Source organism: Condylura cristata, unplaced genomic scaffold (assembly GCF_000260355.1).
Source record: "Condylura cristata isolate star-nosed mole 26May11 unplaced genomic scaffold, ConCri1.0 scaffold00020, whole genome shotgun sequence".
Taxonomy (NCBI): Eukaryota; Metazoa; Chordata; class Mammalia; order Eulipotyphla; family Talpidae; genus Condylura; species Condylura cristata.
This window is the reverse complement of record NW_004567121.1, coordinates 12,787,281-12,810,617: the sequence shown is the minus strand read 5'-3', so window position 1 is coordinate 12,810,617 and position 23,337 is coordinate 12,787,281. Positions and strand designations below refer to the sequence as shown.

Here is a 23,337-nt window from a genome sequence, read left to right as displayed (position 1 = left end):
TGAATTCTTTCTGTATTCTTATTGTTTGTTAAATTTAATATCTCTAGGATATATGCATGAAGACTTACACTTTTTGTTTAAGTAAAAATACACAGTCAAGTTAAAACTTAATTGCTTATAAAACCATCTTAGTCGTTTTAAACATGTATTTCAGGTGGCACAATGATGTGTGTAATTTGTGAATACATATAAATGCTGCATGTAATTTGTGAATTTCATGTAAATTAAGTATGTGCTACATGAAACTTTACTATAAAACTGTTCGATGTTTTTATTCTGTTGGTTATAAAGAAACTCTTAAAATTCTCTTATAGCTGTTTGATTTATGTAAGAGTGGGAATTAACCTTAAGGATTTATTGTTAGGAATTTAAAAGAGAAGGATTGTTGCTATTTTCCCCCAAGAAATTCGTTTAATTGCTTCAGACAGTGTGTTAACAGATTTTTGTTTCCTCTCAGGCTATGGCTTAAGCTATATCAGCTTAAGCTTTGCTCACTTCAGCTAATTAAGACTAATACTATTGTGTTACTGACATTCCAATTCTTTCTAAGTTAGACTTTCTAAAAGAATGCCTGTTAATAAGCAAAGCCATAGATGAACAGAGGATAAAAATAATTTTGTGCTTCATTAGCTATCAATCTCTGTAGCTTCATTTCTGTTGTCTTAACATGAAATAAATGGTTCGTTAAAGAATTTGCTCTTCTTAGCTGTATGTTGAATGTGACAGAGCCATTCTAGATTTAGAAACAGATCCGAATTAAAATTACAGAGGTAATTTTCTTTAACATAGTATGTGAAAAAAGGCCATAAGAAATATTACACTGAACACATATGTGCCACATAAACATGTTGGAAAGTTCTTGTTTTTATTAATAAAAAAAGGCAAAATAATTTTCTAAACAGTCATGTTTGGCTAGGTAATAACCTTGAGTTAAGGTTTAAGGTAGGTTGACTACCTGAGATTCTTCTACTGGAGTTACTATTTTTTTAAAAAGATTTATTTATTTATGTATACAAGAACTGGGGTACAGGCCAGAGGTATGGGGAGGAGGGGGTGAGAGGCTTCACCAGAGACAGAGCAGGGAACAGAACAGGCAGATTACTGAAATAGAGTGCTGAGGGGAGCAGCGGGCAGTGGGTGGGTGAGGAGCCGTCTGCCATGTCATATGGGTCACCTCCCTGGTTGGGGATTGAATTCATGCTGCAGAGGCTGCAGATAACTTCACAGTGCTGTGCTTTAACCCATTGTGTCACCAGGGAGGGCCCTGAAGGTAACTATTCTTTACATGTACTAATTAATGATTACATTTAAATCCATTTGACCAACCTATTAGTTGTCTTGTAGATGAAGACATAGCATAGAATATTGGTAGATAATAAAGATACGAGATTGGAACTTTAATGTATGTTGTGTTGGTGTTTTCTTGAGAATTTGTTTTCTGATATTTTTCTTAGTACTTGCACCCTGTTTCGTGCAGCAGCTTCAGGAGACAGTTGTGTTTGCTTACTTGGTCAAAGTACTGTGGATAACTTTTCATGAAATGAATAAATGGAACTTAAAAATATTTTGAATGGATTTATGTTAGGTTACATATTATTTTTTAGTAGTACACTTTTAGGGGCCTCCCTGCTGACACAAGGCAGGGGTTGGGGTTAAGTCTCAGCACTACGAAGCTGCTTGCAAAATTTTGGTCTCCCCATTAGGGAGCTGACCCAGATGGTGCAGCAGACTTCTCTTACCCACTGTTCCTCCAGGAATAAATATATTTCAGTCAGCCCACCTGTTCTGTTCCCCACTTTGTCTCTGATGAATCCTTTCAACCCCCAGCTGCCCCACCCCTCCCAACTCATGCCCTATAACCCAGTTCTTGTATGTATAAATTATAAATCTTTTAAAAAAGATATTTTTAAAGAAGATTTATTTATGTATAAAGAACTGGGGTACAGGCCAGAGGTGCAGGAGTGGTGAGAGGATTCACCAGAGACAGAGTGGGGTGTAGAACAGGCCACATGATGAAGTACATACACTGCTGAGGGGAGCAGCGTGCAGGCCTAGAGAGGTCTGCTGCGCCACGTGGTCACCTCTGGGGTGGGGTTCAAACTCATGCTGAAGTGGCTTTAGCTTCTCAGTGCTGTGCTTTAACTTGCTGCCGCTACTAGGGAGGGCCCTAAATCTTTTTTTTTTTTTAAGTACACTTTCAGAAGTATGTCACTTTAACAAATCTTACCTTTTTTCCCCTGTGAGAAGTTGTAATGGAGATTTAGTGCTATTTAACTCATGAAAACACAACCGAGGTATTTTGTTGTGGATTTCTGAAGTACAATATGCTTGATTACAATGAGATGTTTTCTTTTGGTTCTTAAGGTAGTTTGGTTGTAAAGTCTTCATCAAAAGTTGGTGGAAAAAAATACACTTTTTACCTCACTTGAAACCTGGGAGTTTAGAATTCACAGTGGTTGAATATGTTAGTAATGGGAAAAATATATATATATATGGGTAGATATACATACATTTTTTAAAAAATATGCTACACTTAGCAATTTTATTATTGTTAAGTTCTAATGAATGTATAATATTTACTTTTTTTTTTTTATGCAGCATCATTAGTTTTTCCTGCTGGAAGAACACTTTCCAGTTTTACCACAACAGAACTGGTATGTAGTTTATTTAAAAAATATTTTTAAGGATATCCTACTTCTGGTGAATGGTGGCAGAAGGCTGGGTATAGATGTATTTCACGGTCCTTTAGATGAATTGGAAAAAAATGTAAGAGGCGGGAAGAGAGGAATAGTTTCTATAACATGCTTATAGTAAAAACTTGGGAGTTCCAGAATTGGTATTTTCTTTCCAGCTTTCCCTATTATCCAGGGATAATTGTTAGCAATTTCCAAGACTATGTCTACAAGTTTAAGCATTTCTGTGTTAAATTCTATGGACTTTTAATACACTGTATGATCTTATATACTTGGAAAATCCTAAATAAATGATTTTTGATATGGTATATTTTCTGATTTGTTCCCCCAGAGTTGGATTTCATCGAAATGGAATATTTTGGTCTTTTTTTTTTTCATGTTTGGACAGTAGTGGTTAAAGTAGAAGTCCGCCCCTTACTCCCATTCCCTCCGAGGATTTGGGGCAGAAAATAAAATTAAAACATATAGCAAGTGAGTAGTTTTTGGGTGGGAAAAATAGCACTTTTTTTTCTCTTTCCTTTCTTGATGGAATATGATGGTATTGATGGAATATGATTCACTAGCTTTTTCTTTTTCAATCTATGAGTTTCCTTTCTAGGTTAGACAGTTTAGTGGATCATTTCTACTTTTTCATTAAAACCAAACAAAACTAAACCCCTCACCAGAATTTTTGGAAAGAGTAGTAATGCTTTTGATAGGACATCAATGGAAAAATAATCGTAGGCACTGAAATTCTTACAAATGCCTTTCCTCTTGATCAAAGGAGTAATAAGCTTTTAAAAAGTAAAAACAAGTTTATAAAGTAAAAGTGAAAGTGCCCTGCAGTAGTATGCACCAAAGATAGCTGGTTGATGTAAAGCCATCTAGACTTATTTTTTGAAAGTTTTATTAATTTTTCAGGTCAAAGTGTTAACCTGAAAATTAATGGAATTATTCACTATACTGTTTCTGTTCTTTTTTTTTTTTTGACTTAATAAAACAGATGGGACCTTTTCCTTGCCAGTTAAGTTATTATTGGCCTTAGTGGATGAATCACAGTTTAATTAGCTAATCTCTTGTTGGTGGACATGTAAATTATTTCAGAATTTTTTCTACTATAACATTCCATTTATTACCCTTGATAAATATGTCTTTGTGTATTTGTTTGATAATTAAGTAATCATGATAAATTCCTAGAAGTAGAATTTCTAGGTCAGTAAACATGGATGTTTTCAATATTGGTACATAGTACAAAATTGCCCCCCAAAAGGATTGTACTATATACACTTGTACAATCAGTAATCTGAGAGAATACGATTTTTATCATGTTCTATGAACATTGCCTGTTGCTAATTAGTGTTTTAAATTTTTACAGGTTTGAGAGGCAAAATTGTTTGTCTTCTGATTTAGTATTTAAAAAAATAAAATACTAAGGTTTAATTATTCCAGGATAAAAATTATATACATCATATCATACGATATACATTAAAATACCATTAATAATAAACTTAGAGGCTATAAGAACCCAAAAAATAGCTGTTATCCTTATAATTCTTAAGAGTCAGCGGCCCAGGTGTAGTTATCTAGTGGGTCAGTTTATGAGTCTACATTTGTATTGTTTATTAAGACTTACTAGCTTCATTGCTAACAGCTGTACAACACATTTCTTCTAATGAGATGATCTCAATCAAATAATGGAAAGCTGCTTAATCAAAGCAAGTAGCCATAATCTGAAATGGTGTCAAACTATTATCCTAAATCAGATTTCTTGACCTTATGTAAGAAACAAAAAAGACACAAATAGATCCTTTTCTAACTTCCTAATATAAAATTTCACATATTTAGGGTGCCTCAAATTCCAGTGCAAACTTTGCTTTTCCTGGTTATCCTATTCATGTACCAGCAGGTGTGACACTACAGACCACATCTGGTAAGAATATTCTAAAAATAACATTGTTTCTAGTATCGTTACTGACCTCTGGACATTAATTTTTATGATTTTTCATTTAGTCATAAACCAGAAGTTATAGGAAATTTTAATAAAACTCATTGTAAGCATATGGATAGATAGTGGTTATCATTGTTGTGGGCATAACTATCATAAGACATTGAACTGGGCCTGTCTTATATTTCCTTCCCAGTTCTTTTCCCCATTATATTTTCTCTAATTCAAGTTATCTAAATTTTGAAAAACACAGAATATCTGTGTCTTGTTAGTTCCAGTTAAGAGAAACTAAAAATTGGATTGATCAGTCTTTTCCTCCTTGGTTATTAGAGATTACTTGGTAAAATTGAAAGACTATCCAAAAATTGTGGTGATAATTTCTGGTTTTGTCAGGATATAATTTATTGATTTCAAAGAGACTCGTACCTATTATTTGGGTTGTTGTAACATTTAAGCAATGCATCAAACACAATGCTCCAAAAATACTCTTTAAAGAAAAGGGGTGGGGTAAGAAATTTGGTAACTTGAAATTATTAAAACTTGTTTGGTAATAGTCTTGTATTATAGTTGTTATGTAGTCCTTATGTTATATAGTTCTTCATATATCTCCTTATGTATATGAAATACATTCTACCTGATGTTTGTTAAAATCCCAGCTTGCATTGGTAATGCTGTAATTTATCAAACATTGTAGAAGTTGATGGTGTAAATCTGAAAATGAACCATATAGGTAGGGTAAGGCTAGAGTTAAAGAAAGACATATTTAATTAAAAAATATATTAGCAATACATATTAATTATAGAGAATACAAAAATATCTGAAGCATGAAAGAGCACTCCTACAGATAACTGCTGTTAATATATTGATATATTTCATCCCAATCAGTTGTGCATGGAGTTTTTCCTTTAAGGAAATCAGTATTCTATTATACTTACAGTTTTGTTTTCTACATTATTAGGTCATCTTTATAAAGTCAGTGTACCCATTATGGTGACACAGACTTCTGGAAGGGCAAATGTTCTTCAGCATCCAGTGCAGCAAGTATTTCAGCATTTTGGGCAACCTTCAGTCATACAGACCAGTATTCCACAATGTCAACCAGTACTGACTTCATGTTCTCTTCAAGCAACTACTGAAAAATCACAGAGAATGGAGACTATGCTACAACAACCCACAATTCTGTATTCTGGGAAAGTGGATCGGAAACATTTAGAAAATACCACCAGTGATATTCTTATACCTCCTGGAAATGAGCATAAAATCATGTGTGAAGCTTTGTTGAGTCCACCCAAAAGCTCTCAGTTTATTAGTCTTCCAGGAGTTGCATTTCCTCCACAGGTCTCTCAAATAGACTGCAATATGGAGCCAGTGCTCAGTGTGCCAGCTGGTATGACTCAAAATCTGCATCGTGGGCCCCTTTCTATGGACCCCCAGGCGGCTGTGCACCAGCACATGTCTGATGTTCAGCTGCGTGGTCTTAAAAATAGAATATTTGAATGTGATGCTATAAAGCAGCCAAGAAATATAGAGAAGCCCAGTGGCCTGCCTGACTCAGAGAAGGTAGTTGTTTGTTCAACTTAATGGTGTAGGGGACGAACAGTGGCTAGTGTTTCAGACAACCTGTGTTTTTTTCAAGCTGTAAGGTTATATAGAAGAGTGTGCTTGGTGCTTTTTTTTTTTTTTAGAAGATTATTTCTTTATTGTTTTTTTTTTTTTTTTCAAAGATTTATTTATTTGTGCATACAGAACGGGGTACAGGCCAGAGGTTCAGGGGCGGTGAGAGGCTTCACCAGAGACAGAGTGGGGAACAGAACAGGCAGATCGACGAAGTACACTGCTGAGGGGAGCAGCGGGCGGGCCAGGAGAGGTCTGCCACGCCATGTGGTCACCTCCGGGGCAGGCGGGAATCGAACTCATGAGGAAGCGGCTTTAGATTCTCAGTGCTGTGCTTTAACCTGCTGTGCCACCAGGGGGGGCCTCTTTATTGTTTTTAATATAAGTTCTTAAGGTATTCATATTCAGCATTTCTAAATTTATTTCCATTTATGAATTAGAATATTGCTTTCAAGAAAATACATTTGCTTTAAGGTAATCCATTTTCTCTTACATTGTGAGAATTGTTTTTTGTCTACAGATAAAATTTAAATGAGCCAGAAATCCATCCCTTTAATTAATGGGATTAATTAATTTAACTATTTGAAGGTAATTTATTGTTGCATTTAGTATACCAAAGAGGTTCAGTGACTTTTCCCCCTTGTTCTACCATTATCACATGAAACTTATTTGAAACTTATTCCTACTGGTATTACCTTATCAGTAGATGTTTTGTTTTCCCTGGCATTCCAAAATACTAGTTAATTTCTTTTGGAATTCAAACCACGAAAAAATAGCTTCTGATTTACTTTCCATATTTAAAATAGGTTCAAATTATTAACTTTCTAAAAAAAGATTTATTTATGTATTTATGCATTAAAAACTGGGGTACAAGCCAGAGGTGCAGGGGCAGTGAGAGACATGACAGAGTATGTCCCTACCAGAGACAGAGCAGGGAGCAGAAGTACACTGCTGAGGGGAGCAGTTGGCTAGAGAGGAGAGGTCTGCTGCACCATGTGGGTCACCTCAGGGGCTGGAGATTGAACTCTTGCTGAAGCAGCTGCCGCTAGCTTTGTAGTGCTGTGCTTTACCTCATTGTGTCACCAGGGAGGGCCCAGATTATTAACTGCTAAGGAATTCATAGTGATTGCAGAAAGATTCAAAGAGAATCTTAGATAGTTCAAAAACTTTTATGTTATTGTACGAACATAAAATATGTCTTATTGCCAATTCCATTTATACAATTGAGTGATAAGGCAAGCAATGAAAGGTCTGTATCTCTAAATAGTTTAATAGTCTTTTAGAACTGCTTTTCAAATCTGTGACAATGGATAACTAATGCCACTTTAACTATGTAGTTTTCTACGTAGAAGGGAGGATATAGAGGACACAAGGAAGGATGACAAATGAAGAAAATGATGTTCAGGAACCTTTTGAATGGTTTTAAGTTGTTTTAGGTGTTTGAACCTGTTTAAAAACTCTGTCGATCTGTTTTTAGTAGCCTTTGGGTATAGAATATTAGGATTAAAATGTTTTTTGAGTATTTTACTCATATTCTCACAGAATCAGTAGCCTGAGAAGTGTAGGCTAAACTAATAATTATGCAATATTTGGTTTTTAGGTAAGACTAGTTGCAAATTTAAAATAAGTGTTTTTATCACTTAGAAACTTTGGAGCTACAAATTGTTGGACTCTGCATGAACTTTGCAGATTTTTGGTGTGATGTTCAAAAACATTTGTTCTAGTGTTACTTATTAGATATCATCGTGTGCTTTGTTCTTATATGGGGAAATAGATTAGTTAAGGAAGATTAAGCAAAGATTGTTTAGGGGATAGTGGTTAAGAGCTTACGCTTTGAAACCACAATAGCTTCAAATTCCAGATTCACTTATAAGTAAACTATATAATTTTACTTTCTGAAATTCAGTTACAGTCTGTAAACTGGGCATAAAATCAACCTCATAATTTAAAAAATTATCAGAAAGGGTGAATATAGACTTTTTATTAGTTTCTGGAACCATAGTAAACTTTAGAGTGGTGCTATTATGTTTTTATGGATTTGTGATATATTGGATAACTTTTCATATAACCTGTCAATGAGTTTAAAAGTAAATCTAAATATAAAACACAAAAGTCCAAACATACGGAAGTATGTATTTTATATGTTTAAAAAATTAATTTATTGTAGATACCTGTAAAATAATAAACTGGTAAAGTTTATACTGTTATAATTTATAAATAGTTTTTTTGAATAAATAGCTTTTGCAAAATTATTATGTAAGCAAGTTATAATTAATTATATTTATTTGCTTTTCCTGCATGATCTACAAGAGAGATCTTAAGGCTCTATCTAGGTTTAATATTCTTAATGTTTTATAAACTATATATTTCTAAAATTGAAATTATATACTCGCTCTTTGTTTAGCCCCTGGTAACATCTACTTTTGAGCTCTGTGAATTTGGCTATTCTAGATAGTTCATAAGTAGAATTTACTGTGTTGTTATTGGCTTATTTTATTTAACATAGTATTTTCAAGATTCATACTATAACATGCCAGAATTTCATTTCTTTTAAAGGCTGAATCGTGATTATGATAACTTTTAAAACTAAAATATTTGGGAATCAGTTCCTTTTTAAAACTTTTTATTATTTTATATATATACATATTTATACACATTTTCCCTTTTTGTACCTGCAAGCTTTCTCCTCTCAGGTGTAGTCTCCATAAAATTCCCACCAATTCACCAATTGCACCATCACCCTAGTCTCTTCTGTTCTTTCCTCCCTGTTTTGATCTTTCTCCCTTGTCCTCCCCTGCAGAGTTGTCTTCATTATAATTAATTTTTTTCTTGATCCTGTATTTGGTTCCCTTATATTCCTCCTTTAAGTGAAACCATCTGAAGTTTTTCTTTTTCTTTCTGGCTTATTTCCCTGAGCATAATCCCTTCCGCCTCCATCCTTGTTGCTGTGAATGGCATGAGTTTATCCTTTTTGATTGCTGAGTAGTATTCCATTATATATATATATATATATACACACACACACCACATCTTCTTGATCCAGCTCTCTATTTTTGGGCATATAGTTGGGTTGTTTCTGTACCTTATTGAAAGTAATGCTGCAATAAACACAGGGGTGCAGGTATCCATTTGAATTAATGTTTTTGTGTCCTTTGGGCAGGAATCTGTTTCTTTTTTCTATCCCTACCATGATTGCTCTGACTCTCATGTAATTTCCTAACCAATTTATTAGCTTATAATCTTTGATATTGTTATTTTACTTCTCCTAATCCATCCATCCTGGACGTTAAAGGCATAGGATTTAGAGATCAGGATTGTTTTGAATTCCTTTACTACTCCTTAATAACTGTGAGTTATGCAAGTAACTATTTCCTCATTTGCAAAGTAAAGATCATGTATGTGTGACTGAGTTATGATAGTGGGAGGATTAAGTGAGAACCATTGTGATTACCTTTGCATGCTGCTTAGCACTAAGTGCTGTGTGCTAAGGGCATGCTAGCTATTTGCTCTTCCTCATAACTACCCACATTTCAGCCTAAATGTTTTCCTTGCCTAAAATGTCACTTACTGTTGTCACCTACACAATAAAGTTCAAGTTCTTTAATGTGGCTGCAGGGACCTCCAAGTTGTTTGTTTACTCTGCCTTTATTTCATGCCCACTACTTTATTGGTACACGAAACTGCAATTTTGTGCATTAATGTTGTTCTTATCTCTCTTTGCTTTTGTTTTCTTCTCTACTTGGTGCTTGGATTTTCTCCCTACCATCCTTTTTCCTCTGGCTAATTCCTACTTAAACATTCATTGCTTTCTCCAGAAATTTTACTTCTTTATTAGCTACAGCTTCTACCTTCATTATTAGATTGGATGTGCCCCTTCTGTATTATAGCACCTTAGGCTTGTGTCTGCCATGGTAAAAAGTTATATAAAAATGTACTGTTTGCAGTGAGAGGTACATTTTATTAATCATTATATACCCAGCACCTTAGAATGAACAAACTCCTTATACTAACAAGTCTTAAAGAATAGGATCTATGATTGGTTTATTTGCCTCAGTAATTTTCTACCCTGGCTAAGTATTAGACTAATTTATGGCTTTAAAAAATAATGTTTAGGTCTACCCTAAAGAGTAGATAAGTTGGTCTGAAGTGGACTCACTTATTAATGCTTAAGTACATTGTGAGGTGATTGTGATATGTAGTCAAGGTTGGGAAAGTATGTAGCTCAGAATCAGTGTATGAACGAAAAATGAATAGAGTGAAGGAATAGAGAATAACTTCCAATTCCATTTTGATGTTTTTCTTTTAGAAGACAAAATGTCCTATCAGTATTTGTTTGACTTTAGAATTCAGTTAATTGAACAAATATTTTTTGCATCACCATATGCCTCTCCTAAATATCTCTAGATTAGCAATTTTAAAGCCAGATATGCGATGTTTTTATTTATAGGAGAAGAGCCAACTTAGTAATTTTTTTTTTTTTTTGGTATTTGTTAGAATACTAAATTAAGGTACTATCATGCCAAGTAAGAGTGGATTGGCCAACAGGTCACCATACATGGTCAGGTACTATGTAATCATCATCGCCACTGTTATTTATGGTTACTGCCTGGATTCAATTTCTGTTAAGCATTAAAGATGTTCCTTGCCTTTATGATTATAGGCAACTGAATTTCACATTGTTTAGCTTTTGAAAATGTGAAAAGAAAGTATGTATAGCTTAGCTTTCTTTATTTTATCTCCACATATGGATGTGAAGTTCTGTTAGTCCTTAGCAGCTACTGAAAAAATATGGCTCTTTCATTAGAGGAAAGTGCACATTGAAAAGATTGGAACCTGAATTTGGCAAAGTTTTATCTTGAGGTATCTCGTGCTTATTGTGCTACCTAGCCAAAGAAGCTACATACAATTGAAGAGATCTTGGTGAAACTGAGAATCTTGGAAATCATTAAGCTGATTTGTTTTAGAGCAGAGAAAAAAAATTAAAGTGTTGCCTGTCAGATTACATCATCTGCACTCGAACTGTTGATATTTCCTCACATTTGGTAGAAGTTCATAAAAGGATTAGCAGTGACTTTCCTTGAACATTCAACAGGATAAAAATACCAGTGCTTCTCAGGGCAACCAGCATTTGATTTTAATCATTTGCACATTGACACCAACAAGAATTTCTGTGCAGTGAGTCCTTTTTTTAAAAAAAAAAAAAACTGAAAACTGACATATTTGCAATAATAAAGTCTTTTTTACTTAGCAAAGTTTGGTACTCTACACTGATGGAATTCCTGAGAAGCTTGGCAACACTTGATTTTGCTGCTCTGTGAAGAGAGCATTGCTGTCTTTTTCAGCACATGGCATACATTTGATGTTAAGACACAGCCAATAATTCTAAAAGAAGTCTCATTGGCTGCCATGGAACTCACAGCCAATAATTCTAAAAGAAGTCTCATTGGCTGCCATGGAACTCAAATACATTAGAACAAAGGGTTTGAAATATTTTCTTTTCCAAGACATTTGTTAAAAAAAATCATTGAGAAGTTAGATAATTCTCCATGCAGAATATTTCTGCCTTTTCAAAGGACAATGGTTGAAGTCCTTGATTGATCTTTGGGGAGTTGTTCATGATTTTTAAGAGAGAATGAAAATTCCCTCATAAAAGCTTGGCTTGGAAAAGTATCTTGAGAATATATGTAGTGGATAAATGGTCATATGAAAACTTCAATCTTTTATTCGTGGTCCTAAAATACCGATCGTAGATGTTGCTGTGAAACTGTTTGCTACTTTGGTTAAATTGCAACCTTGGAAAGGAGGTTGGGGTCAGATAATGTGAACTTCCAATATTTTTCGAAGTGCTTCTGAAGATAGGAATTGAGACTGACAAAATTATTTTGTAGTTATTGACACTAAATTTGGATTTTTAATATTATTCCTTTCCCAGAGTAAAGAGGACCTCACTGATTTAAGTGAAATAAGGTGATGCTTATATGAGTTCATTTAGAAGTGTCTAGAATCTTTACTATTCCTAAATAAGCTTATACTTAAAATACCATGTCAAAATACCATGAGATCTCTGATTAATTTTTCAGTTAGATATTCTGCCCAAATGCCATGAGATCTCTGATTAATTTTTCAGTAAGATATTCTGTGACTTAAGGTTTAATTACTTGCTGCTATTAAGAAACAAAAAAGCAAAAACCAGTTCCAACATGTAACTTATACCTAGGAGTAACCTTACCATAATTTACTTTAAAAACTTAAATTTATTAAGGTAGAATTTGCATACAGTAAAGTTCACTTTTTGAAGTGTTCAGTTTTTAGGTGAGCAGTGTGAATTTTTTATGAACAGTTGTTTTTATATAATCATTACTACAGCCAGATACATTTCCATCACCTCAAATGTTTCCTCATGTCTCCTCCCTGCTCCTTCCACTCCAGTTCCCAGCAGTTACTCATTGATGTCTCTTCTGGCTTGCCTTTTTCAGAATGTCAAACAAATGTACTCATTTAGCAGGTAACTTTAACACAATATATTTGAGATTCAGTCATGTTGCATATATCAAAATCACAAAACTCTCCTTTTTAATGAATTAAAAAGATAAGAGGCATCCTATTACACCAACACCAACTTGTTTATCCATTTATTTGTTTCCCTCTCCCCTGCCCTTCCCCCCTCTCTCCCTCTAACCTGTTACCCCCCACACCCACCCGCCACCCCCCTCCCTGTTTTTGGCATTTGTGAATAAAGCCACTAAAAACATTCATGCCAATTTTTTTTGTTTTTTTTTTTTTTTAAATGTGGACTTATATTTCCTTTCCTTTTCTTTCTTTCTTTTATATATATATATTTCCTTTTCTTTTAAGAGGGTGTGATTTCTAGATCATGGGTACTTGTATGCTTTAAAGACATTGCTAGACTCATTCTCAAAGTGTCTGTCTTTTGGCCATTATGGTGTGGTTGGATTTTGAATGTCTGCTAGCATTGTATAAGATTTGTAGTTGCCTCACATCTTTTTTCTTCAATACTCTGAGAGGGGGATTTTGTGATTGTGACGAATACAATTATAGTTTCCTTTTGATTTCTGATGCATATCTTATCTAAATAACATTTGCAAACATCTCATTTCTAAAAAAATTGTAGAACTTTTAGTACTGAAATCTATTTTTAGTTAATTTTTGTGTGTAGTGCAAGATTGGGACTTAGGTTCTTTTTTTGTGTGTGTGTATAGATATTCAATTTCTTTAGTATCACTTGTTGCGAAGACCCCATAGAGTTGTCTAAAGCTCTTCACTTTAATGAAAACCAGTTACTAGATATGTGGTTTTTTTGACTTTCACTCTTTTATTAATTCATATGTCTTCCTTTTTTTCCAGTTCTGTGTTTCTTAATTATGTTAGCTTTAAATAAGTGTGGAAATCAGAGTATGATTCTCAAATTTGTTCTTTTTAAATGTTGTTCTGGTTAACCCAGTTTCTTTGCTTTTGCATATAAATGTTAGAATAAGCTTGCTATTTAAAAAAAAAAAAGTTAGGACTTCCAATATTATGTTGAATAGAAATGGCAAGAGGTGGACATTTATTATTGATCTTACAGGAAAAGTTTTCAATTTATTGTTACTGAATATGCTCACAGCTGAGGGCATCTCATAAATGGCTTTATTGTGTTGAGCAATTTTCTGCTGTTGTTAATTTGAATGCTTTTTTTAATTATGAAAGCATATTGAATTTTTGTCAAATATGTATATTTTTTACATCAAATGAGGTAATTGTGTACCCCTTCATTCTATTAATGAGTTATATTTCCTGAGTTGATTTTTCATCTGTTGAAACAGTCATTCATTCAAGGAATAAGTATTACTTGGCATTGTGTATAATCTTTTTTATGGGCCATTGAATTCTGTTAGTATTTATTGAGGAATTTTGAGGATTGCTGTCAATTCTTCAAATATTTGGTAGAGCTCTCCAGTGAAGTCATCTGGCTTGGGCATTTATTTGTTGAAAGGTTTGTGATTACTTATTCAGCCTCCTTACTGGCTGTAGATCTATTAAGCTTTTTTTTCTTTCTTTCAGGATACAGTCTTGGTAGGTTGTGAACTTTTAGAAGTATACTTCATTTAGATTATTCAATTTGTTGACATATACTTCATTATTTTTATACTTTTTATTTCTGTAAAATTCTAGAAACTCTTCTCTTTCATTTCTGATTTTAATTACTAGTCTTTCTTTTTTCCTTTGTAAATCTACCTAAAGGCTTATACATTTTTGTTCTCTTTTGGAAAAACAAATTCTTCTGTTCTCTATTTTTAAATTTTTTGCTTATCTTTACTCTAATTATTATTGTTTAATAATTTACTAGCTTTGGACTATTTTTCTTTCTAGTTCCTTAAGGTATAATTTAGGTTGCTTATTTGAGATAGCTTTCTTGAAATGAAGAGCTAAAACAGTATTCCCTATTAACGCTGCTTTTGCTATTTCCTGTAAATTTTGGTACTATTTTTCACTTTCACTAATTTCAAGATTTCTTTTTATAGATTATTTTGGATTTTAGACTTCCTACTCTGTGACCATTTTTTTTAAAAGAGTATATTATTTAATTTCCACATCTTGCAGGTTTTCCTTGTGGAATTAAATCACACATGTGACAAGGGGCTAACTTTCAAGACATACAAAGTTCTTATATAACCTGACATCAAAGAAAACAACCCAGTCAAAAAAATGAGCAGGAAACCTAAACAGACATTTTTCTAAAGATAATGTTCAGATGCGATAGACACATGAAAAGGGGAAATGCAAATAAAAACCTCTCCCCTTGTAAAAAGGACCCATATCAAAAAAGAATGGAAACAAGGATGTTATAAACAAATGTGGAGAAGGAACTCTGATCTATGCTTGGTAGGAATGTAAGCTGATACCACTTCTTTGGAAAACAGTATATACATCTTTAAAGAAAATATAAAGGGAAATTCCATATGACCCACAAATTCCTAGGTTGAGTATTTAACCAAAGAACATGAACAATCAAATACAAAAAGACTTATGTATTCCCGTATTTATAGCAGCAATGTTCACAATTGCCAAGTCAAGGAAACCTAAGTGCTCATTGATAGATGACTGGATAAAAATTGTGGAATATAGACAGTGGAACATTCAACTACTACAAAAGATGAAATAGTGTCTTTTGGGTTAAAGTGGGTGCATTTGAGGTGATTATGCTAAGTGAAATAAGCCAGAAAGTGAAGGATGGTTTCAGTTATCTATAGAATGTAAATAACACAAAAAAGCATATACTGGCAAAATAGAACAAAAAGAAATATAAAATTTAGTGAAAAATGTACTGATTACAAGAGGGAACGGGAGATAGAGTATTGGTGTGGGCATTTTGGTGAAGGATGAGTGGAGCATGTATACATATGGAAGAGTAAAATTGTAGCCTGAAAGTTATATAGACATAAGTACCTGGAAAATTTAATAAAAAATATTTGGGGAATATTTTAGATTGTTCTACAAGAGATATGCCCTAATTCCATTGTTCTCAGGCCATATTCTATGTGTCTTAAGTTTATTAAGGTTTATTTCTTGGTAAGCATGTTGTATGCTCTTTACTAGAATAGGCTTTTGGCTATTTTTAGGTGGCGTGTTCTATAATATCAGGTAGATTAAGATGGTTGTGCTGTTCACAATCAGTGCTGTGTTTCATATTCTTACTGAATTTTAGTTTACTTACTCTTTTTAATAAGTGAAGAATTTGAATTCTTCAACTGTAATTGTGTATTTGTTTTACTTTTCTGTTGTACCAATTTTGGTTTATATTTGTCCTTTTGTTTTTGATTTATTTCACTTAGTAGAATTATAGTTTTTAGTCATTCATTGAACACAATTTTTCTTGTTTTTTCTACAACATTGAATTATTGCTTAAAATTATATAAAATAGTTAAAACTAGAAGGTATAATATGAATTTAAGAAGGTGTACATAAATATTGGTAAATACTAAAACAATGTACTCCTTTGTTTACTTTATTTACAATTTAAAAATTATCTTTATATTACATAGAAATTCTGGGATGTTCTAATATTCAAATTAGAATGAATATCACCTTTTAGAGAATAAATATATTTTAAGTTGATGACTTGTGAAACATTTAAAATTTTTGTGTTTTATATACTTTGACTTGAACAACTTTATTGCATTTCCTTCTCTTTTTAGGATTCTAATTCGCATATGGATTTAAACATTCAAGTAACTGATGATGATATTAATGAAATAATTCAAATAGATGGAACTGGTGATACATCTTCCAACACTGAAACAGGAAGTACAAGGGGTATAAGTGAGAATGAATTTCTGGGTACTGTTGCTGCAGGATCTCTGAAAGTACTTGAAGAAGAAGCTGATAGTATATCAAATGAAGATTCAACTGTCAACAGCAGTGATAATGAAGATCCTCAAATAGACTTTGTAGATGAGGTGAGGATCACTTTGGATTGAGGGTTTTTATTATTATTATTTTTATTATTAAATATATAATATTTGTAATATGCTTTGGAACCAAGAGGACTATCACTTGAAATTAACTCTGTCTTAGTTTTTAGAGATTAGAGTTAATTTGTAGACTTGAATTTAAACTTTCAAGCCTAAATTATAAGTTAAAACAGGATTAGAAATTGGCTACTTTATTTGTTGATCATAACTAGAGATGGGAGACTTAAGGGATAGGAGTAGAGGTAGAGAAGACAGCCAAGGTAGGAGCATACAGTATCTGCTATAATTCTAATAAATGCAGTAAAATATTTATGGAATATGCTAATTAAGAAGTCTGTGGTAATAATATTGTCATTAAGGTGACCTTATTCATGTACTGTGTACTAAGTATCACCTGCTTTATGTTATTTCATATTCCCTGTGCCTTATGGGTCTTATTTATATACTCATGGTACAGATGAGAAAACTGAGATATGGGGAAGGTATAGTAACTTGCTGAAGTCAGTCTTGTAATTAAGTAGCCAAACTGGAAGTCAAAGTTAGGCTATTTGACTTTTGGTACAATAATATTCTCCCTCGCCAAGTTCTGTTATTTCTGTATGTCTCTCTGACTTAAAAAATTCAGAACATCATGAAATACTTAATGTAACCATCTTTCACTTTTAGGACCCTTTAAATTCTGGAGATGATGTTAGTGAGCAGGATGTGCCAGACCTGTTTGACACAGATAATGTAATTGTCTGTCAGTATGACAAGGTACTATATTCATCTTTGAACTTTGGGTTTATTGATTACATTTTACAGTGGAGAGGTATGTAAAATTATGAGAAATATGATAATCACAGCTCATAGTTAATCTTGAGATAATTAATTGTAATTATATAAGTTGTTATAATTCTGTAAGTTTTGGGTCTAACACTGTACTGTGCAGTGTTTGTGGTACCAAAAAAAGTAATAGTCTTTGTCTTAATATGGTGATGTTTCTGTATAGGATAATAGAATGGCATGGTAAGTAAATCAAAAGGTAAAATATGTGACAGGTATATCAGTTGCTAAAATATGTGACATATAAATCATGTGCTAAGATGAATGTCATGTAACTCAAATGCTATGATATGTGGACAGACAGAAGTTTTAAATGCAAGGGATCATTTGTATTTGGAATTCTTCACAAAACCTTTCTGGGTGATGTGAGACTTTGAAATAGGTCTTGAGTGATTTGTAGGTTATAGATTAGTGTGTACCTAACCAGTAGGCATTCAGGATAGTCTGATAAAAGGCAGTGAAATGAAGATATGAAGAATGTACATGGGACAATGAAGAGATAGTTCAGCCTTGAGTGAAGTGTTTCCTTTTGGATATTATAGGAAATGAAGTTGGGTGCGAGACACAATTGGGAGCAGTTTGAAAAATCCTGAATCCTTGTAGGAGAATTCCAAACTTGACTTGATGGACATTAGCCTTCTTAGACTTTTATTGAGAACACTGTAAGTGGAAGCATTTGATAAATTTGAAAGAAGCATTGAAAGAGAAGAAGAACAGGGATAGTGGGGATAGTGAAGACAAATTGACTAGAACCCAGACTAAGGATGGGCATTAGAGAATGATCAGCAAGGGAGAAATGAGGTTTTGCATTAGGTTTCAAGCCTAGAGATTAATTTAGTATCAATTTAATTTTAGAGGCTAAAAACATAGTATATTTTTCCCCTAAAAAAAAAAAAAAGTATACTGGCTCTCCCTGGTGGCACAGTGGGTTAAAGCACTGCACTAAGAAGCTTAAGCCACTTGCGCATGAGTTTGATCCCACCTGCCCTGGAGGAGATTCACATGCCGAGGCAGACCTCTCCTGACCCGCCAGCTGCTCCCCTTAGCAATGTACTTCGTTGATCTGCCTGTTCTGCTCCTGACTCTGTCCTTGGTGAATCCTCTCACCCTCCGTATCTCTGGCCTACTGTACCCCAGTTCTGTATGTACAAATAAATAAATCTTTAAAAAAAAAGTATACTTCTGCTTGTATAGTAGAATGTTTACTTTTGTCCCCCATTGATGCATATTTACATCTTTTTTTTTTTTTTAAATATTTATTTATTTATTTGTACAGAACTGGGGTACAGGCCAGAGATGCGGAGGGTGAGAGGATTCACCAGAGACAGAGCGGGGAGCAGAACAGGCAGATCGACAAAGCACACTGCTGAGGGGAGCAGCGGGTGGGTCAGGAGAGGTCTGCCACACCATGTGGTCACCTCCGGGGCAGGCGGGAATCGAACTCATGCGGAAGTGGCTTTAGCTTCTCAGTGCAGTGCTTTAACCCGCTGCGCCACCAGGGAGGGCCCATATTTACATCTTTTTAAAACAGATTTGAAATATAATTCTAATATATACAACTCACCTATTTAAAGTGTACATTCATGTATATTCATTGATATATGCAGCCATCAACACTGTTAGTTTTAGAACATTTTCATCATCTCAAAAAGAAACCTCATGCCATTTAGCTCTCACTCCCATGTTTCCTCATTTCCTTATATCCCCACCTCTAGGCCTAGGAACTGCTAATCTACTCTCTGTCTCTGTAGATTTCCCTCTTCTGGAGTGGCATATGAAAGGAATCATATCTCATATATGACTGACTTCTTTAACTTTATACAGTGTCTTCAGACTCATCCATGTTGTGACATGTAGCAGTTCTTCATTCCTTTTGCTGAATATTAGTCTATTCATTGGGTGGATGTACTGTCTTTGTTTGCTTACTCATCTTTTGATGGATATTTGAATTTTCCCACCTTTTGACTTTATGAAGACGCTGCTGTAAACGTTCATGTGCAAGTTTTTTTGTGTGAACATATATGTTTTCATTTCTTGTATAGATGTAGGAGCAGAACTCCTAGGTCATATGGTAATTGTTTGAGCAACTACCAGACTGTTTTCCGAGATGGCTGTACCATTTTTCATTCCCACCTGCAGTGTATGAGGGGTGATATTGCTCTGCATTCTCACTAACACTTGTTATCTAACCATTTTGAATCTAGCCATCCTAATGTGTGTGAAGCAATAACTGCAGTTTTGATTTTTATTTTTCCAGTGACTAATGTATATTTACATCTTTGACACTTTTTTTCATCAATGATTTCAGTATACTTGGAAATAGAGGATAGTGTTTAAAATTGCTGTAAAAATAAATCCTTTTCTCGAAAAATAAGATCATTTTCTCCTCTATAACATTTCACACAGATTGAAATGGTAATTTAGAGGCCAGTAAACATAAGTATAAGAAGGAATAGACAATAGAAAAGGAATGGTTCCTAATTTGAAACTCTTTTTAGTTTCTTTTAAGTAATGTACTACCTTCTATGAAAAAAAGAAGTATCAGGTACTAAATTATGTATGTATTCCACAGAGTTACAAAGAATTTTCTGGGCCCTTACGGATATAGTATCCTTTATTGTACTATATTATGGGAAATTCATAATAATTTATTACTTATGTGCTTTCTATTTTTCAAAGTGATTTTTCATATTTTTTTACTCCTTACAATAGCCTGGTGGGATAGAGTGACATTAGATGTATGGTGTTAACAAATCTCGTGGTCTGAGAGTACTTTTTGAATGAGTAAACACTTAAATGGAAAGCAGGAGATTGAAGAGTCATTGAAAAGTTTTTAAAAGGGAATGATGAAATTAGAAGATAGTTAAAAAGTGAATGTAGCTACAAGATTAAACTGTATTTTTATGAAGGCGTATCTTACCAGCTCTGGTCATTGGTTGACTGGTTTCAGGAGTATGAATATAGGCCACCTCAAGTAAATTGAAGGACGTGTCGGTAGTCTTTTTTTTTTTTTTTTTAAAGATTTATTTATTTGTGCATACAGAACTGGGGTACAGTCCAGAGGCTCAGGGGCAGTGAGAGGATTCACCAGAGACAGAGTGGGGAGCAGAACAGGCAGATCGAGGAAGTACACTGCTGAGGGGAGCAGCGGGCGGGTCAGGAGAAGTCTGCCACACCATGTGGATCTCCTCCGGGGCAGGCGGGGATCGAACTCATGTGGAAGTGGCTTTAGATTCTCAGTGCTGTGCTTTAACCCGCTGTGCCACCAAGGAGGGCCCGTCGGTAGTCTTTTAAGAGTTTTACTGCTCAGTGTGTTTTGAAGGGCAGTAACATCAGTTCCCCAAGGAAAGTGTTACCAAGGCAGAATTTTGAGTCTTACCTGAATACTGGATCAGATATGCCTTTTAATATGATTTTCATGTGTATTAAACTTTGAGAGGCTCTGTTTTGTTTGTTCTTTTAGCACATTTTTTGGGGGCTTTGATTAGCATAAAGAATTTACTTTTAAAATTTAGAAGTTAGCAATTTGGAAAAATTTTGAAAATATTAATCTGGGTAATGAAAAAGGTCTACATGAAGGTCACTAGTCAATATACTGGGTGTGAATTAGTTACAGGACATGGACATATTATTTCAGAGGCCCAAAGAATGACAAATAAAGTAATACAGATATTAATGATTAAGGTTAAATAAGGATTAATGGTGAAGTGAAACCTTCTACTATATATGGGAGTGTTCTATGATATATATAAGTGACACTGGATAGTGGGGTATAAAATTATTTAAATATGCTTCATTTAGCAGTTTAGCACACTTTGTGCTTGTGTCTGCTTTGTCCCTTAAATGCTGGAACAATGAGTGATTGCTAATTTTGTATCTCTCCATAGATACCTCCTTGATGAATGACTGTTTACACAAAGCATCTCATATGTGTGCAGTTATAGCTATTAAATAAATCCTCAGAAGTGGAAATATTGGGTCAAAGGACAAATGTAATTTGTTAGATATTGCTAAAATGTTCTCTTGGAGGAGGGTATTTCAGTTTATGTTGCTATTGTGATGCTTGAAAGTCTTGCCAATATTATGCTTTATTGTGGCATTTTTAAAATAATGAAACATACTTTACAAGGAAACATTGCTTATTCCTTATCCCTGGTTGTTCTTGAACAGTTCTTGCATACCTCTCCATCAGGATTTTGGCAACTCTGATGCCTTTGCTTGGAATACTTCTCCAGTTAATAGCTTCCTGGCTTTATCCCTCCGCTTTAAGTTTTTGCTCAAACATTACCCCATAAGTCAGGCCCATCCTATTTCTCCTGTTTAAAAGTCAGCCCTGTCTCTGTTGTGATCTCTTTTCCTGTTCTTTTATTCATAGAATATAAGATTCTGTATACTTTATGAATTAGACCTTTGACTAAAATGTCAATTCTTCAAAGACAGGAATTGTTTTCCTTTTTAAAAATAAGTTAGTATTTAATTTTCTCATCTTTTAAACTAACTTATCACCAGTGACAAAACCAATATCTTATGTGCAAGAACTCAAATATTTGCTGAGTGTATGAATTAACTGTCTTAAGGATGTCTTAATTTAAAGAACTTCCATTTAGAATTAGGATAATCCAGTGTGATATGCAAAGAAATGTAAGCTATTCTTTAACTTTAAATTAATTAAAGTTAATTAATTTAGCCTATTTTTTCCCCCTTTAGATTCATCGAAGCAAGAACAAATGGAAATTCTATTTGAAAGATGGTGTTATGTGTTTTGGAGGAAGAGACTATGTATTTGCAAAAGCAATCGGTGATGCAGAGTGGTAAAGTTTATAAGCACAATACATCGTAAACATCAGTGGGACTATATAGTACATATTGTGAAACTTATTTTTGAGTATAGTCCAGCACAGAGCTGCTCACATTTTTATTTCACTGTATGGAATTTAATAAAATTATATCAGATGCAGATACAAATATAAAATTTTATTTATTAAAAAAATCCTTATCATCTATACCATTACCAAACATACGAATCAGGTATGGTAAAACATGAAAAGATATCACTTATCTTTATTCTTGATGTAACATTTATATCAGACTCCAGTTCCCTTTTTTGGTAAGGTCAGAATCAGTTATTAGATTGGGGTCAGTGTTTCTTCTTCTTTTCCTGAACCATGCTTCCAAAGATCCTAGGGAGTTTTAACAGTAGTGTAACATTTAAGAATTCTCTGGGGTTCTAGTCTATAGTTGGCACTAACAATGTGTTGATTGTGCAAGCCCATCTGGCCCATTGGAGGTCTATGCCTCTGCTGAACTTACATATACTTCACTTGAACTTGGAAATCTTTGGTGAGGCCAGCATCCCTGGAACTTATGTGGCCTAGGCATTCTTTTTCATGACCTGCTATCTTCCTGGGGAATTGTGAGTGGGCAAGTTTCCCATTCTGTTTTTAAATTTCAAATCTGCCTTCTTTTTAGTCATGATGGCTTTTCCTTATCTCCTTACATTTTTTTGATTTTTCTTAGAGAGGAAGACCCTTTTGTAAACTTTCTTCCTGAAGATAACAGGGAGAGAAAATATGAAACACAAATAGCTCTTGTTTTCTGCAGCAATTGAAAAAAAAAAAAAAGCAAGCAAATCAATATTTTGTAGGCTGGTCCATCATTCTCTCTTCTTTAGTAGATTTAAATCCTTCAAAAGAAATTCCCCCATCATTCTGCTTTTCTTCTTCTTTTTTTTTTTAAAGATTTATTTATTTGTACATACAGAACTGGGGTACAGGCCAGAGGCTCAGGGGCGGCGAGAGGCTTCACCAGA

At 33.9% G+C, this 23,337-nt stretch overlaps 1 protein-coding gene across 2 annotated transcripts in view; it reads left to right on the top strand.

The window, feature by feature from the left end:
• GTF2A1L (general transcription factor IIA, 1-like) overlaps window positions 1–22,495 on the top strand; it is a 30,972-nt gene extending 8,477 nt beyond the window's left edge. The window contains exons 4-9 of one of the 2 annotated variants that reach the window (XM_004686213.1): window positions 2,599–2,654; window positions 4,518–4,602; window positions 5,576–6,177; window positions 16,428–16,688; window positions 17,370–17,459; window positions 22,236–22,495. In XM_004686213.1, the coding sequence (XP_004686270.1) occupies window positions 2,599–2,654; window positions 4,518–4,602; window positions 5,576–6,177; window positions 16,428–16,688; window positions 17,370–17,459; window positions 22,236–22,343 (1,202 nt within the window). In that variant the 3' untranslated portion in view covers window positions 22,344–22,495. The remainder of the gene's footprint in view (window positions 1–2,598; window positions 2,655–4,517; window positions 4,603–5,575; window positions 6,178–16,427; window positions 16,689–17,369; window positions 17,460–22,235) is intronic. The other variant, XM_004686214.1, reaches the window with a different exon arrangement.
• The last annotated feature ends 842 nt before the right edge of the window (window positions 22,496–23,337 follow it).